The sequence below is a fragment of the Acanthochromis polyacanthus genome, chromosome 21 (assembly GCF_021347895.1).
Source record: "Acanthochromis polyacanthus isolate Apoly-LR-REF ecotype Palm Island chromosome 21, KAUST_Apoly_ChrSc, whole genome shotgun sequence".
NCBI lineage: Eukaryota > Metazoa > Chordata > Actinopteri > Pomacentridae > Acanthochromis > Acanthochromis polyacanthus.
Window position 1 is genome coordinate 24,176,790 of NC_067133.1, and position 15,681 is coordinate 24,192,470.

Consider the following 15,681-nt stretch of genomic DNA (forward strand, 5'->3'; position numbering starts at 1 on the left):
ATAAAAAGAAAGAACACTCACCCAAATCTGCAGCTTCTCTTGGCTTTAAGTAGCTTTTTGCAGTTTAAGTTGTCCGGCCAACACATTTACAGTTTTGGTTCACCCTCTACAACTCATTTTCAGCAGCAGTATGAATCACGTTTCAGTGAAAAACCTCAAAGTTCACTGCACATCTGGTCAGTGCCAAACAACAGATAAACAACAGACAAGCTGGTGCACGTAGTGGAGCATGACAAAGGTAAATATTTCTCTCTGGAGTTGGTAAAGATCAAAAACATAACTAAAATAGAGTGACTTACACTCACTAATTCTAAAATTCAGATTTTATTTTTTTTATACCATAACTGCTGGATGTGTAAATGAGCAAGTTTTTGACGTTTCATGTGAGTCTTGTGTTTAGCACCTCAAGGGGCCACAAATCTTTTATTGCAGGTTTAAATCACATAAAATGTTTAACCAGACTTGGAATGACATTTACAAGTTATGGACTACAATCATTGACGGACAAGAAAAAAACAAATTATGAGCTGAATTTGAATTACTTCTCAATCACTATATTTGTAATGAAGATGTAAAAGTGCTGTAAGAAGTACAAAATATGTGCCCACAAACCAGAGATAGGGGACGTGCAGTGCCGACAGAAACAGCTTTATTGAAGGCCAACACAAAATAGCGTAAGCTGCTGTATGATGTATAGACCGACTCTGTATACAAACACACTGACTCAGGCACGCAACACAGGACAGACAGACACCCAGGTGGGCCGCAGTGCAAGCTAAGGGTCCTGAGAGAGACTATGAACTGATTTTTGTGAGATGTAACCAGTCACCTCGAACAAACAGAATAAACAAGGCCTTCAATTTTCTTAGTTAGGACTAAATCTTTACTTACACAGCTACCCTTGACACTGATCCTTAAAGGTTATAAATATTAAACATAACACGAGAAGACAGTCTCATCGTTGTTTTATTGTCCATTTGAACCCTTGTGCAACAGTACAGCCCTGATTAACCAGTCCATCAATCAGCAAACCAAATCTACTGATGAGTGATGTGAACGGAATAAAGGAGAACTAGTTATTGAAAAACATCCAAACTGTGAAACAAAACTTGTTCTAATTTCAGCAGCAGCTTACTTTCTGTCACTATCCTCCTACATAAAGCCTCAGACAATCCATTCACTCAGATGTTACCAGGCCTTCCTCCGCATGAGGCAATGCACAATTAAGAGTGATTAAAGAGCTAGCCTTAAATAAATAATGGTGCTAAATATTTGAACTGAATGTGTTTATTTTGTTTTTTAAGCAAGCAGCACCGCTGGAGAATCATGCATTCTTTATTAACTTTGATGTTAACAAGACAATGTGTGATCTTCTGATAAAGTGAATGCCCAAAGCAAGGTAGAAATGCAAAATCAAGGTAATATCTGTGTTAGGAAGCAATGCATTCTTCAAGTAAATCCTCAGCTTGACTCTCCACTTTCATTAAATAAATTGGGAACTCTAATTAGATGTTGCCAGTGCCAGCTGGAGACGTCCTCAAAGGATATGAGTTGAAAGAAGAGTTAAGCTGAAGCGACCCTGCGTGTCTAAACTGTAAAACCATTCACACAAGCCTATCAATATAATCCTCCTTCGAAATTACTAACACCATAAATCACCTTCCTGTGTTATGGGATATAGGCCTCAGACTCCTCTGGGATGAGTTCAATCAGGAAACAGGCAGCTGTTCCCCCCCACTGGGTGCTGCAGGGCTTTGACCAAACTGCAGGGGCAACTGAAGATTTGCCCCAAAATGGCCAATCGAGCAGAGGAAGAGTGAGGGGGGCTAGCTGATGATACGACTAATTGACTGCAAGGAAGGGAACTCCTCGCTCTCGCCGATGTGCATGGTTTTGTGAGAGTTGAAATCTTTGGGGGCCAGTACCTGTCTGCAAGTGGGGCAGATCTGGCAGTCCAGCTCAGCTACTGCGTTCGCAACTGTAGCAGGCGTCTGCCAGGCGTTCTTCTTGTTCTTGTTTTTCTTTCCTCCTCCAGCCCCAGACTGCTTCTCTCGTGCCTTACAGTCTCCATGAGCAGTCAGGAGCTCCTGCTGCTTGCCAGTGTCTGGTAAGAGTACCAGCAGCTCGTTGAAGATGCGGTTAAAATCATCACCGAGAAGATCCTTGCAGCTGCGGTGGTAGTGGGCTGCTGATATCACACCCTGGAAAGAAAGAGTGAGGATGAACAAAGTAAGTGAGCAGTAAGAGTGTCATGCTAGCAACATTTCTTCTGTATTGTACTCAAGCATTTAAATAACACAGAACACAGTTGCAGCTGTTCCACTTATTGATGTACAAGAGGAAAGAGCACTCAGCTCAACACAACATTTAGCCTCTGTGGCGAGTACCTGTCTGAACTGGGCAGAGTAGTTTTTGAACTGGTTGAACTTTGACTCGTCATCGTGGAGGTACTTTCTGATGGACTGGATTAGGTCCAGGTTCCTCTGGTGGAAATCATCTGGCACCAGGTAACCACTACTCCACACCTTGGGGGGGCTGAAAAGGAATACATACATATATAAACACCAACAGTGACTATTAGACAAGGAAAACAACTAAATTAGACCTCATGATCTTTAATCTACTTTGAAGCATGATCTCATTTTTATAACAGCATGGTGGATGAAGAATAGCAGCAAGTGGACCAGTAACCTGGAAGTAGTGTTGTAGTATGTTTTGAATTCTTCAATTAAGAAACTGTATGGTCTGTGAACACACATAATTACTGCTTACCTGAGGTGCATGATGTAATTATGTGAGCTCTGTCTTCGGTACCTTGTCAGCATTCTGCCTAATCTGCTGATAGATTCTTTATGCAGCATATGCATAGGTCAGAGACAGTGTAAGGTTTCTTCGCCGTGTGTTCGCGTTTATTTTTGGTTAAACTGTGTTCTCTTCATACACTGGCAAGCTTATTAATTAATTTGGCCTGATGTACAGTATAGTGCTGTCATTGTGTCTAAAGCTTGTTTGAATGGGGTTAGTTTGGCCTATGCATTTGAAAGTAGCAGTTTACTGACATCTGGATATTGTCAGATGTTTATTCCGAAATGCTGCAACTTCAGAGGATGTAGTTTTCATGTTCCCTTTCTTTGTGGGCTAATTTTACAAACTACCACAGCAATGTATCAGCAAGCAACCACTCCGGATTCTTTCTCCTGTCAAGAAGCTAAACATCAAATGGGGACTCTCTTCTCTTTGGAGTTCTGTAGCAATTAATACTGATTATCCAGCCAGCCGTACAGGACAGAAACTGAGCAAGCATCAAGAAGTGGAAATACAAACCACCACCCCCAGTTATAACTTTCAGAATTAATTGGATTCAGTGATTGTATTTTATCATATGAACTTCTAGTCAGATCGCCTAGCCCGACATATACTGTATGAAAAGTGAGATCTGCTCACGGGTTGACTGCAGAAGGTGAAGGCTCCACCACATTGCTGTTGAGAGGGATCCCTGTGAATCCTGGTGGAGGCTTAGGGGCAGAGATCCCCAGACCCGGTGGAGGAGGGGGCATTGTGGAGGATGGGGCAGAAGTTGAGGCCTTCAGTGGGAAAGAGGTCTTGAAGCCTGAGAGAGAAACAAAGTTTGAAACCTCCCAAATCAGCAGTAAACTTGAAAAGGCACTAGTAATTCTGAAAAAGAGGTCTGTGGGCCTGATAAAGCCAACAATATCACATCTGTTGTGCTTAGGCAAACAAAATGGCAATTATTATGTAAGCACCACAAAGTGAGATATTTTATCACCCCGGTGTGCCACAGCTGCAATTCCAGCTTCTTCAAAATTTTCACACTGCATAGTTTGACTGCTAAACTATTGTCCACAATTTATTAGCAACACCATACTGTTTTTCCCCCCATGCATCAAAGTTTTTCACATCTTGTGTTTACACCACTAAGCCACAGACTGTTCTGAATACAGTGTCTGTAACTTCACAGAGGACGGTGGGAGAAACTGGGTTTACTACTTTGTACTATGCTGCCTGTCTGTATGCCAGTCAGCTGTATATAAAGAAATCACAGACCTCTCCAAAATGCAATATTGATGGAGCAATACCTTTCAAAAACAGCCACATAGCGGGAAAGTGAGATTAGCTATGGAGCCTCCCAACTTTCTTTCATACTTATTGACTAAAGATTTTGAGAGGCAACTTGAAAGGCTTCCAAATGACTTCCAGAAAGTGTTTTTTTGCTTGCTGTAATATCTATAAGCCATTAAAGCAGTTGCACATTCAGCTTTAATTCTTTGTGCCTGCTGTACAAGGACTATTTGTGAGGAAGCCCTCATTGTTCTTGCTTGGATGTCAACTTATTGTGAATTATGTTGCCAAAAATGACAGTATACTATGCCTGAGATTAATAGCATTACAGTATACAAAACCAGTTACAAGGAGAAAAGAAATGAGCTTGAAAGAATAGAGGAAAAGTCATGCTGTGCTGTACCTGGTGGTGGTTTCTTGGTCATGAGTGCAGGGAATTCCTCCTCTGGTTCAAGACTGGGTTCTGCGATGGGACTAGGGGTTACCACAGCTGTAGCTTTGCTAACAGGAGGTGATTTCTCGGGGTAGCCATTAGCCAATCCGCTTGGCAGTGCTGCTGAGACGGAATTGGAAAGCGGTTTGTTCAAAGTTTTCTCTGGGACATTTTCCTTTTGTGCTGCCGTTTCCACTGAGATTGTATTTGCAGTTGTTGAGGTCCCTGACACCGTAGACACAGATGTAGAGGGTGCAGTGGTGTTTTTCTGTTTTTTCTTCTTGTTGGCTTTAGAGGTAGACAGATCAGTGTTGGGGGTTGGATTTGAAGAGCTGGAGGGCACAGTGGAAGCTTTGCTGTTACCTCCTTTAACAGTGAGCAGAGAAGAGATATCCAACATGGTGGGCACCGACCGGAACTCCTGCTGCGTCATTCCTCCGCTCTCATCATCAGAAAGAGCAGGAGAGTGACTAGACGCTGCTTTTCCATTGTCCCCTACTTTCTTTTTCCTCCGTGAAGATGACGAGGTTGAGGAGGACAAGAGCTGAGGGCCAGAGGATGATAGAGGAGGGGCAGATCTGGAGGAAGGAGGAGGATGAGCGGTGGGTTTAGCTACAGCAGTATGGTTGGACCAAGCAGAGCTAGCTCCTGCTGTAGGTTTGAGGGGCCGGATTTTGGAGACAAGAGCAGGGAAATCCTCCTCTTGAAAAGAAGAAGTCTTCCTGGGTTGGGCAGAGTAAGCCGGGGTCATGGGTGATGAAACCGCTGCAGTTGAGAGGCTGGGGAAGTCATCTTCTTTTAGTGCTGTATGTACTGCTGTAGCCACCACAGGAGCTGACTTTACACTGGAGGGGGATAAAAAAAAAAAAAAAATCAAACATTTCTGCACACACCAGACTATATGGTGACAACTTGTGCTTGTACCACGTGCTGAAGCTTACATGGGTGCAGCAGCTGTGGCTCCTAAAGCTGGGAAGTCATCCTCTTCGTCCCCTGGATTAGTGCTCTTCATAGTTCTTACTGTTAAAGAGGTGACAATAAAAGCATTGGAACTGATTATGATCTCTTTTATATCCATATTGCCAAATTACTGGAATTAATGATGCAATAAAGCTGTGTAACAAAACATGTAAAACAAACAAAAATACAACACATGCATGATATCTGGCAACACATTAACGAGTTATTTACCTGGAGGTTTGTTTACTGGTTTGCTTGCTGGTTTAACATGTCCTGTTCGGTGTCTGGGCTCTTCTGGTTCTGTTCTCTCTGTCCTCTCCTCTCTACAGTGTTTGGGAGCGCTCCTCTCCTGCACTGCTCCTCTCTCCTCTTGTCTACGCATCGCAATAGACGCCCTCATAGCAGCTTCCATCTGCCTGTCCTCTTCTTCTCTGCATGGTCAAGCAGACAAACAGTCAAAAGCAAGAAGAAACTGACAGTATGACAAAAAAGAACCACAAATAAGGATAGAATAGATTTTGTCTGCTACTTAAATTGATTACCTTTTAAACAGCAACAAGCCTTCATAGACCGCCAAATGCTACATTTCGGTACTAAAACTAGGGATGCACCGATCCACATTTTTTCTAGAGCTGGACCCGAATATTCGGTCGTGACGGTGGTATCCATATATTAATTTTGACATCTGAATATTCGTCGTCGTCACCCCCCGCCCCCCAATAAATAGTTTTCTGACTTGTTCTTAACCAGGCAACCTGTGCTAAGTAGTGACTATCTCCAATTGACATGGGCACGTTTCCTGAACAATCACCAGGTGGTTGAATGACAAAGATCTATGTGGATGAAGCGGGATGCTTGTCGAGCTGATCGGGAGCACAGTGAGGAAGATGGTGGTCTCGTAATTTTATTGCTAGATAACTTGGTTTCGAATCCTCTCACCGTACTTGAAAAATATGTGTTTTTTATTTCGGCCCTCACATTTCTTTTTACTGTCGTCTGTAAATTATATTCATAAGGATATAGACTTTATTAAGTAGCGATGCCGACGTTTTACGGCGAGGTCTTCTTTTTCTGGTATCTTTGTTCCACGCATAGACAGGTCTGATCATGACGAATCTGCGGACAAAACATCTGGAGACTTCAGCTATCGCCAGTTAACCTGGTCGCCAGTTAAACTGGAACACCAGTTCAGGATAGTGGTCACAATTTAGTTTCCACCATCCAAGTGGGCCAGACTGGACTCTAGTAGAGTCCCCCAAGTACTGCTCCATCTCTCGCTTGACACTTTGATCTTGCTCCTCAAGGTGCTCATCGTCACAGTCCGACAGCAATAGCATTTGCATGGATATCTCGCTGTTTCGGCATTTTGTCATCTGCTTACACATACGGGCAGATGTCAGACTTAAGGCTGGGTCCACAAGACTCAGATACACCAATGCTTCTTGACAGTAAAGCAGCTACTCAGCGGTGGTGGGGGATCCAAGTATTCGGATCTCAAAATTATTATTCGGATACCACCACAACGAGTCCAGCCCTAGTTCGTTATATTGTAGGTCGCGACCTAGCTTCCGCCTCTCGGTACAACGGCTTTGCAAACATTGCACGTTGCTGTCTTGCTTTTTGGTGTAAAATATTTCTACACAGTGGACATGTTGTGATAAAAAGTTGGTTAGCCACAGTGCTGCTCGATGTTCGCCTGTGAGCCGGTGTGGAATGGAACTGTGGAATGGCTTTCCTGAATGGAGGCATGTCTCGCTACTCCGCGTCTCATTGAGACACCCCTCCGTTCAGGAAATTCATTAAACAATTTGCAGCCAGCTACCAGGGCAACCGGAATCACTTCAGCGTGCCATTTCAGCAGACAACATTAAAGCACAGATGTAGCTCGGAAATGTCCGCGGGTTGGATCTGAAATTTCCGATCCGTGAATTACGCTGGTATTGGAACCCGATACCGACACTGAATCGGATCGGCCCTATCCCTAATTAAAAATGCACATTAATGTCATATACACATACACAAGCAATCTACACATTAACAGAACAAGCTTGTGGCGCATTGAGTTTTGACATAATCACACAGATACCTATAAGGTATCCTCCATGTTCAATCCTTAGTGATAGCATTGGTTACATGGCAGTCTCTGCAGCGAGAGGCTTATTATTCCATTTGTGTAAGCAACTGTACCATATAACAAAAAATTTCCGTTTAGTCAACACTTCTAATTCTGACACAAGGAATACAGTATAATTTTCCTTCAGGTCAATCTTATTTATTTATCCGATTTACTTCAGACATGCCACAGAATCATAAAGACTAAAGAGAAAGTAAAACACACAAGACAAATAAAACAAAACCAACCAAGCCAACTACAAAACCAAAAAAAACACCTGAAAATGAGTAGGATGAAGTCTAACTTATTATTATAATAATGTTACTAGTTATTTTGACTCACCTGGAGTATCTCCAACTCTTCTGTCCCCCCTGGGGCCTTCCCTTTCCACCTCGATTGTGACGAACCTCCTCATAGTCCTCACCTGAAACCATACCTAAGGACACACACACGTTTTATTCACATTACCTACCTTGAAACAACAATTATATTAACAGTAATCTGAGTGATATGGCAACATGAAACTGCACTGACCTTCATTTCTCCTCTGCTGTCTCGGGGCGTAGTTAAACTGCAGGTCGATGTGGCGGTTCTGTCGAGCCTCTGCTCTATTCTTACTGTGTGCTGCAGCCTTGTGGGCCTTGTAGTCAATCTCGGTGCGGAATGCATGAGTGAACTGTTCTGTGGCACAGCGACCTTCCTCACACAGATAGTGACTCTCTCTGAAGTGCTCACTTAGATACTGGTAATCACTGTTGACAGCAGGGGTTGGAAGAAAAATGTCATCATCTGGTTTAATGGAACACAGAAAACTTTGCAGCAAGTACAAAAATTATGCTGCAATAACAAAAAGGACCGTATAAACAACTATCCACACCTGTAGTATTCCTGTGAACCGTCTGCGTCACAGAAATGGCAGAAATAGTGGTCCCTGCGCAAGTGTTTAAGCAGCTCGTCATTGTCAAGGTAACGGTCATCGCAGAATTTGCACAGTGGGTGTCCTCTGTGACTGGTGTCGTCTGGGTCTCCGTGCGCTCTGTGACGTGCCAGTTCCTTTCGATTATACCATTTCCGCTCATGGGAGAAGATCTGGTGGGAGATGTGAAAAGGTGACACCACATGAGTTTGATTTCCTGTACTGTTGTTATTAAAGGATGGGCTAACAGAAGTCCTCGTCACAATATAAACACTGTTTGCTTTGCATCTGGCTTGCTTCAGAGTACTGAAAAGTCAGCTTTCAATATCAATAACACCTGGAAGACAAAATGTTTTTTAGAACGAGCATCATCAAGACAAAAGCTCTTTCAAATGTGTAACTTCTAATAAATATGTCCTACTTTCTGTTTGTATGTGTAACAATGTCCTGGATTGTCTGGCAGTCTCATGTGATAGATCTGTCCATAAATAAATGTATTATGTAAAAATGTTTAACTGCTGGAGAAAAGCTGTATGTTGTTAATCCGTTACTTGTTCCTTAAAAAAAGTTAGTTTTTTTCTTTATAACTCTGAACTTGCGATTATTTTGTTTTTGATGACCTAAATATTTTGTTTTTATCTCCTGCCAGCTTATTCCATTGTAGCGTATTCACTGGATTTGACTGTACTGTTGAAAAAGAAAAGGAAATGTGTGTATGTTCTAAAACTTTTAACCATTAGTGTATCAATATTTGCTCTTAATACTGAAATATCAATGTGAAGAAAACCTTTCCTTGTCTGGAACGGTTGTGTGAGGATTTCTCTTTCAGTGCATCACAGCTACTATCATCATAATTAAATATTGGACGAAGACAGGGGCTTGGTTTTGCTGCATATAATATATTCCAAGATGGAATTGTACTGTGTAAGAACTTTTGTCATGGCTTAGTAAAATACCACTGACAAGCACAATGTTTTGATGCCCTCAGGTGCCACATGAAGTGAACTGCTTGTGCTACAAGGGCTGCATATGACACCTTTCCACAAAGTATGTCTCTGGCCAAGCAGCCAACCTCTCACTGAAGTGCAGACAGCTACATTATTGTATTACATTTTGATTCTAATAACAATGTTTTGGTTGTAACTTGCTAGAGGTGTGCACTTACACCCACTACTTTACATTCTGAAATAATGCAAACATGATGATCGAGAAATGTGCCTGTCTGTGTATCAGTATAGGCCTCACATGCTTTATATAAACCTGTGTTTGTGTCCTGCTGAGTAAGGAGTAGACAGTTATCTTAAGTGTTTGATAAATATTCACAAAATAACGAATAACAAAACACATTAAGAACTGCATTAATCACACAGACCGCAGACAATTGATTGTGCAGTCAGTATTATAAAGCCCACTGACAGCTTTACAGAAATGAATGAAACATCTTTACTGACATGGTGCTTTTTCCAGCAGAACATGGCTAGAAGTTGCAGTGATCAAGTAGATTTACATGTTTTAATTACAATAGGTTAATTTTGTCGCTCACTTAATTTGAAACCCATACATAGGCTGTATAAGACATGGGATTAAAAAGACGCCTACATCTTTAAAAATAACCGTGTTTAGTTTTTTTTTGGATAATAATACATTCCTGTTTATAGTAAAACAATACATTTACCATCATGGTGACATACATTGATAAATACTATAGTGACTGTGTCACTAAATAAAAAAATAAATCAGGTCAAATGATTATTACAAAGGATTTTATGGTTTGGATTACCATACTAACACTTTACTAGCCATTTTCCATTGGATTTGGGTCACTTTTGACCCATGTTGTGCATCAAAAGGTTAACAACTGTTTACTTACTCTACAGGCAAAAATACACAAGACCCCTAATTCTCCTTTACAATATTTCAGTGCAGGGGAAGTCAAACACATAAAAATGTGCAATAACCAAGATTGGTATAAATAATGGAACAGTGGCATTACGATGTGCCACAGGGCACCAGATTTGCCTCCTGACACCATTCTCTGGCTACTCCATATCTTATGGAAAGCCCTGCTGTATATATGTGGTGTAGCGATCATGTGCTACTGTGACTGTTAAGCCCCTGGATGGACCAGTTAGGAATGAGCGTACCTTGAGATGCTTTGTGCAGAGTTTGCAGCTGAACAGCTCATGCTGTTTCCTCATGTGCTGTTCCAGCTCCTCAAATTTGGAGAAAACTTTGGGCTCTGCACAGCGCGGACACGTTGCCAAGAGCAAATGCCTGGTGAGACATACACCAGAGGAAATTTCAGCTTCAGCCAAAGTAAATAAAGACATCACTAAGGGCAGTAAATTGTGTTATATACATACTACCAATCAAACAACAATTTTATTCATTATTTTCCAGCTTAGTTTACTCATAGCTAAGATAAAGGCTTTTTTTGTTGATTTAATCATAGGATTTGCACATAAAACAAACTCGCCCCCCTGAACCATCTCACTGATCATCACACACTTACTTTATTATGAACATTAAGCTTTAAAAAGTAGGAAACAGAAAGTGAATCAGAAAGACAACAAGATGCATGACTGTAAAGGAAAATAAAACTTAAGACTTTTCTGAATTTATCAATCATTTCATACTATTGTTTGCTGAATTAATCAGCAGATTTGCACATAAAACAAACTTGCTACCTTAACCATCTCATTGGTCATTACACACTAATTTTACTATAAACATGAATCTTTAACAAGTGGGATACTGAAGAGTAAGTGGGGAAAACAAGCACACAGCACCACTGGAATGGAAAACGAAACTTAAATGACTTTACCAGCCTTCTCATTTATGTACATGGTTGTTGTATACATTTCCACCATAAGTAATTAATCAGGTTGCTGTGATGACAAGGGCTGCAGCCTTGGTGACTGTAATCGTGGTTGAGTACATATATTGCAAGAGTTTATGGCTTCTTAATAACTCCTATTTGAAGGTTTAGCAGTAGTGAAGTTTTATTGTCCTTAATGATTCCACAAAAGCAATAAACGGGCAACACAGTCATAAAAAAAGTCGTCCAGTACCTGTATTGGGCATAAATCTTCTCGTCACCGAAATAGATGTCATGCTTCTTCTCACAGGGGAACTGCTGATAGGGCAGAGTCTGAAAGGCCTCCAGTTTTTTCACAAACACCACCTGAGAACAACATGTCAAGTCAGATCATAACAACCTCAGACACAGAAACGCTCAGATTCGGGAGAAAAGTCGACGTAAATGGCTGTAAAACATGAATGATGTACAAGATTTAGAATCTAACTCTTCCTGACTTGAGGTAGAGTTAACAAGCTAATCTACACTCAGGGACTTGCTAACGTTAACGACAGCTAGCTCAGCTAAGCTAATGGTAGCGAGTAAAAAGTAGTCAAGCAGTGAGTAGACAAAGTTCGTCACTGTCTGTTTTCTTCAAGCAACACTTCTAATTCATTATGACTACGACTAAGATATCTTAACACAATGTATGCTAATCCCCCCTAAAATATGACTACCGGGGCGTTGCGGCCTAGCTAGCTCCACCTGGCTCAATCCTCGGGCAACAGTAGCGGAGCAACGCGCACCTTGTCGAGCTCCTCCCGGCAGACGGCACAGTACTTCTGGTCGCACAGCACCCTCATCTTGGTGGAGCAGCGGTAACAAACCGGGTGGTCGCATTTCCCTAAGGCGAAGATGTCGACTTCTTGGCAGCACAGGACGCAGTTCTTCTCGGCCTCTTTAGTGGGTGTTGAATCCATGTCGGCGTAAAGGCACAAATAATGAACGTTAATAGTATTTGAACAGCCACAGCCACTGAAGTTGCTTACGTAATAATGAAAGTCTGAGCCACTGCCGTGTCACGTAACTGTCGGAGCTCCGAGGTATAAAACATGAGGATGTACCGACACGGACTCACCACATGGGCGATTATTCCCATCACACAGGTGCGATCTGCGCAGGTGGTCATGAGTGTTCCACGTGTGGACCGTGGTGTGAACGTAACCGGTGTCTGTACTGATAGTAGGTACTGTACTTTGAAAAATATTCACGTGCCAAGAAAGTAGGTGTGTAGCTACTGGTAGATTCCTTGAGTGCAAGCCACACATAGGTCAACGTTAGAGAAGCTTATATGTAACATTTTGAGAATAGAAATGTCTCATATTGGTGGCCACATGGGTCCACTGAATTTCAGGGATTGCAATAATGCGGTTATTGTACTAAGGTTATTTAAAAACTATGTCAGTGTGAGAGTTAAGGGATCACATACTGATATATTCACCTTGTTTTCAGGTTTTAGAGTGAGTTGTTTACTACAGTGACCACTGTTTAGAGCAGGGGTGTCAAACATGAGACACCAGAGGGTCCAGTCCAGCGCAGGAGGACTTTGTTGAATGCAAAAATTACAGAGAAGACATTAACTGCAAATTGTAAATTTGTAAAACTGTAAATTTAAAATAATGTGTATACCTTGACAAGTAGTTTTGATCATAAAGTAAAATAGGTACTATGTCGCTCATTCTGCGTATTCTGTTTTTGTAATATTTGCCTTGTTTTAGTTTTTGTCTGGCTTTTGTTTGTCTTGTGTTTGTGCCATTTCGATTCTCGTTTTTGTCATTTTGTGTTCTTTTGTCTCTCTTATTTGTCTACTTTTTTGTTGTTTTTTCTCACTTTTGTCATTTTTTGTTCTCATTTTTGTACTGTTTTGTCTTGTTTTTGTAGGAGTTTTTTGTCTATTTTTATCTGACTTTTGTCCTTTTGATCATAAAGTAAAATACTACATCATTAGGTTCCAGATACCTAAATGTCTAAATGTTTTGTGCCTTTGTAGATACGTTGTGATCTGTAAGTTGTAATGTGTAAATGATAAACTGAGGCATAATATTGTTGAAATTGTACATATTTTTCTTGAAAAATTTCACGTTGTTCCTAATGTTTTGTAAAAATGATAATTCAGTAAATGTGAACATTTTCAGAATGAACTATTTTGCACTAGAACAAAGGGAAATATTTGGAATTGTCGTTAGTTGTGGGTTAATATGCTGTGACTTTACTGGTCTGGGCCCACTTAAGATCAAACTGGGCTGAATGTGGCCCCAGAACTAAAATGAGTTTGACACTCATTGACTGGTTTAGAGTCACCCAGGAATAAAGGTACTGGTCTATTTGAGGGATCAAAGTCCACCTACAGGCTAAACATCCATAGTTCATTTATGATTTCAATGTTTAAAATTGTGTCCATGTGTGATGATAATTTATCTAATGACAGCAACTTATGGTACAATAAAATGTGTTTTCATTGTTACTGGGCTATCTGTTGCCATATTTTTGGTAGTTACTTTAATGATTAGAGACTCTTAAATGGATCCATAAACACATTAATGTCACTGCTTTCAAGTGACAATATATCCCTAATTATAAATAAACATTTTTTAAAAAAAATTAAAACAACTTTATATGACAAAAAATGTTTTCAATTTAGTAACTGGATCATATGCAGTTGTGACGGAGCTCAGGATTCAACTGTGTAACTAATGGCTTAACTGGTAAACTGAAACTGTGTGACAGCTCAGTTGTCAGAGGTGAAGAAAAAGTACACAGTGTTATTTATTCTGATTCTGATTCTGATTTACGGTTAGATTCTAACCAATCCTGTCTCCATGTCAGAGGCAACTTTTAAGTAGAAATAATTAATGAGGTTGCTGCTGTGCTGTGTTCATAAAAGACATCAACTCTTTCTTTTTGGAGACATTCATATGGATCTTACTGCTATCTGATGCAGCAAGTATTTAATAAACGAAGAGAAAATACTCCTATTAAGCATTGAAAATGTAAATATATCAAGCTTTTTGGCCTCCAATGGTTTACAGAAAGCAGTATGTTGTTGAGGTCACATTTCAAATGTTTGTGTTGTTAGCAGTTCCATGAAATAGCATTTTTCTCTGTATACCTTTACATGGTATACATGGTATACATTACCCCTCTCACCCTCTCCACGAGGAGCTGTGGGACATGGACAGCTCGTTCAGCCAGCGCATCATCCCACCCAGAAGCAGAACTGAGCGCTTCAGGTGCTCCTTTGTGCCCACCGTCATCAGACTCTTAAACAGCAGCGGAGGCCACAGTACATCACTGCACTGACCACCCCTGTAACTACTGTACATAACTCCTGTTGATTATTACTGTATTTAACTCTTGTTACCCTTCGCATTGTCACTTTAATATCACTGTCACTTTACTTCACTGCACAGCTCAGTTGTCCTGGATGACACTTTTTTGACATTGTGAATACCTCATACTGTTTGCTGTTTATTGTTTCCCCATTTTGTTTTGTTTATTATATGTCACACTTGGTTTGTCCTAAAACTATGTGTAATTCTTGAACCCAATGTTCAATGTAAATACCCTTGTATCCTTGTACTTGCTCTGTGCTGCTGCAATACCTGAATTTCCCCTCTGGGGATCAATAAAGGATCTTATCTTATCTCATCTCATCTCATCTCATCTCATCTTATCTTTTCTTATCTTATGACTTCATGTCAGAAGTTGTTCAGATGATCCAACAATTGGAAACAGATGTATGAATCAGGCCTTAGTATTCTCTTTCTTCTAAAATATATCATGTGATCGTACACTACTGTTCAAAAGTTTGGGTCAGCCAGGTAATTTCATGTTTTTCATTAAACTTCACATTTTTATTCATGTGCTAACACAATTACACAAGAGTTTTCTAATCATCAATTAACCTTTCAACACGATTAGCTAACAGAATGTAGTATTAGAATACAGGAGTGATGGTTGCTGGAAATGGGCTTCTGTACCCCTACGCAGATATTCCATTAAAAACCACACACACACACACACACACACACACACACACACACACACACACACACACACACACACACATATATATATATATATATATATATATATATATATACAGTGGGTATGGAAAGTATTCAGACCCCTTGAAATTTTTCACTCTGTGTCATTGCAGCCATTTGCCAAAATCAAAAAAGTTCATTTTATTTCTCATTAATGTACACTCAGCACCCCATCTTGACAGAAAAAAACTGAAATGTAGAAATTTTTGCAAATTTATTAAAAAAGAAAAACTGAAATATCACATGGTCAGAAGTATTCAGACCTTTTGCAGCGAC

At 40.6% G+C, this 15,681-nt stretch overlaps 1 protein-coding gene across 1 annotated transcript; it reads right to left on the reverse strand.

Moving 5' to 3' along the window:
* Positions 1–384: 384 nt before the first annotated feature.
* znf598 (zinc finger protein 598) lies at positions 385–12,400 on the reverse strand. The gene is made up of 12 exons (XM_022214513.2): positions 12,106–12,400; positions 11,574–11,686; positions 10,647–10,776; positions 8,464–8,675; positions 8,121–8,338; positions 7,929–8,022; positions 5,705–5,904; positions 5,455–5,533; positions 4,484–5,358; positions 3,445–3,610; positions 2,388–2,535; positions 385–2,201 (listed from the first exon to the last, which is right to left on the reverse strand). The coding sequence occupies exons 1-12, from the start codon at positions 12,277–12,279 to the stop codon at positions 1,827–1,829; spliced, it is 2,784 nt and encodes a 927-aa protein (XP_022070205.2). The 5' UTR covers positions 12,280–12,400; the 3' UTR covers positions 385–1,826.
* Between the last annotated feature and the right edge of the window lie 3,281 nt (positions 12,401–15,681).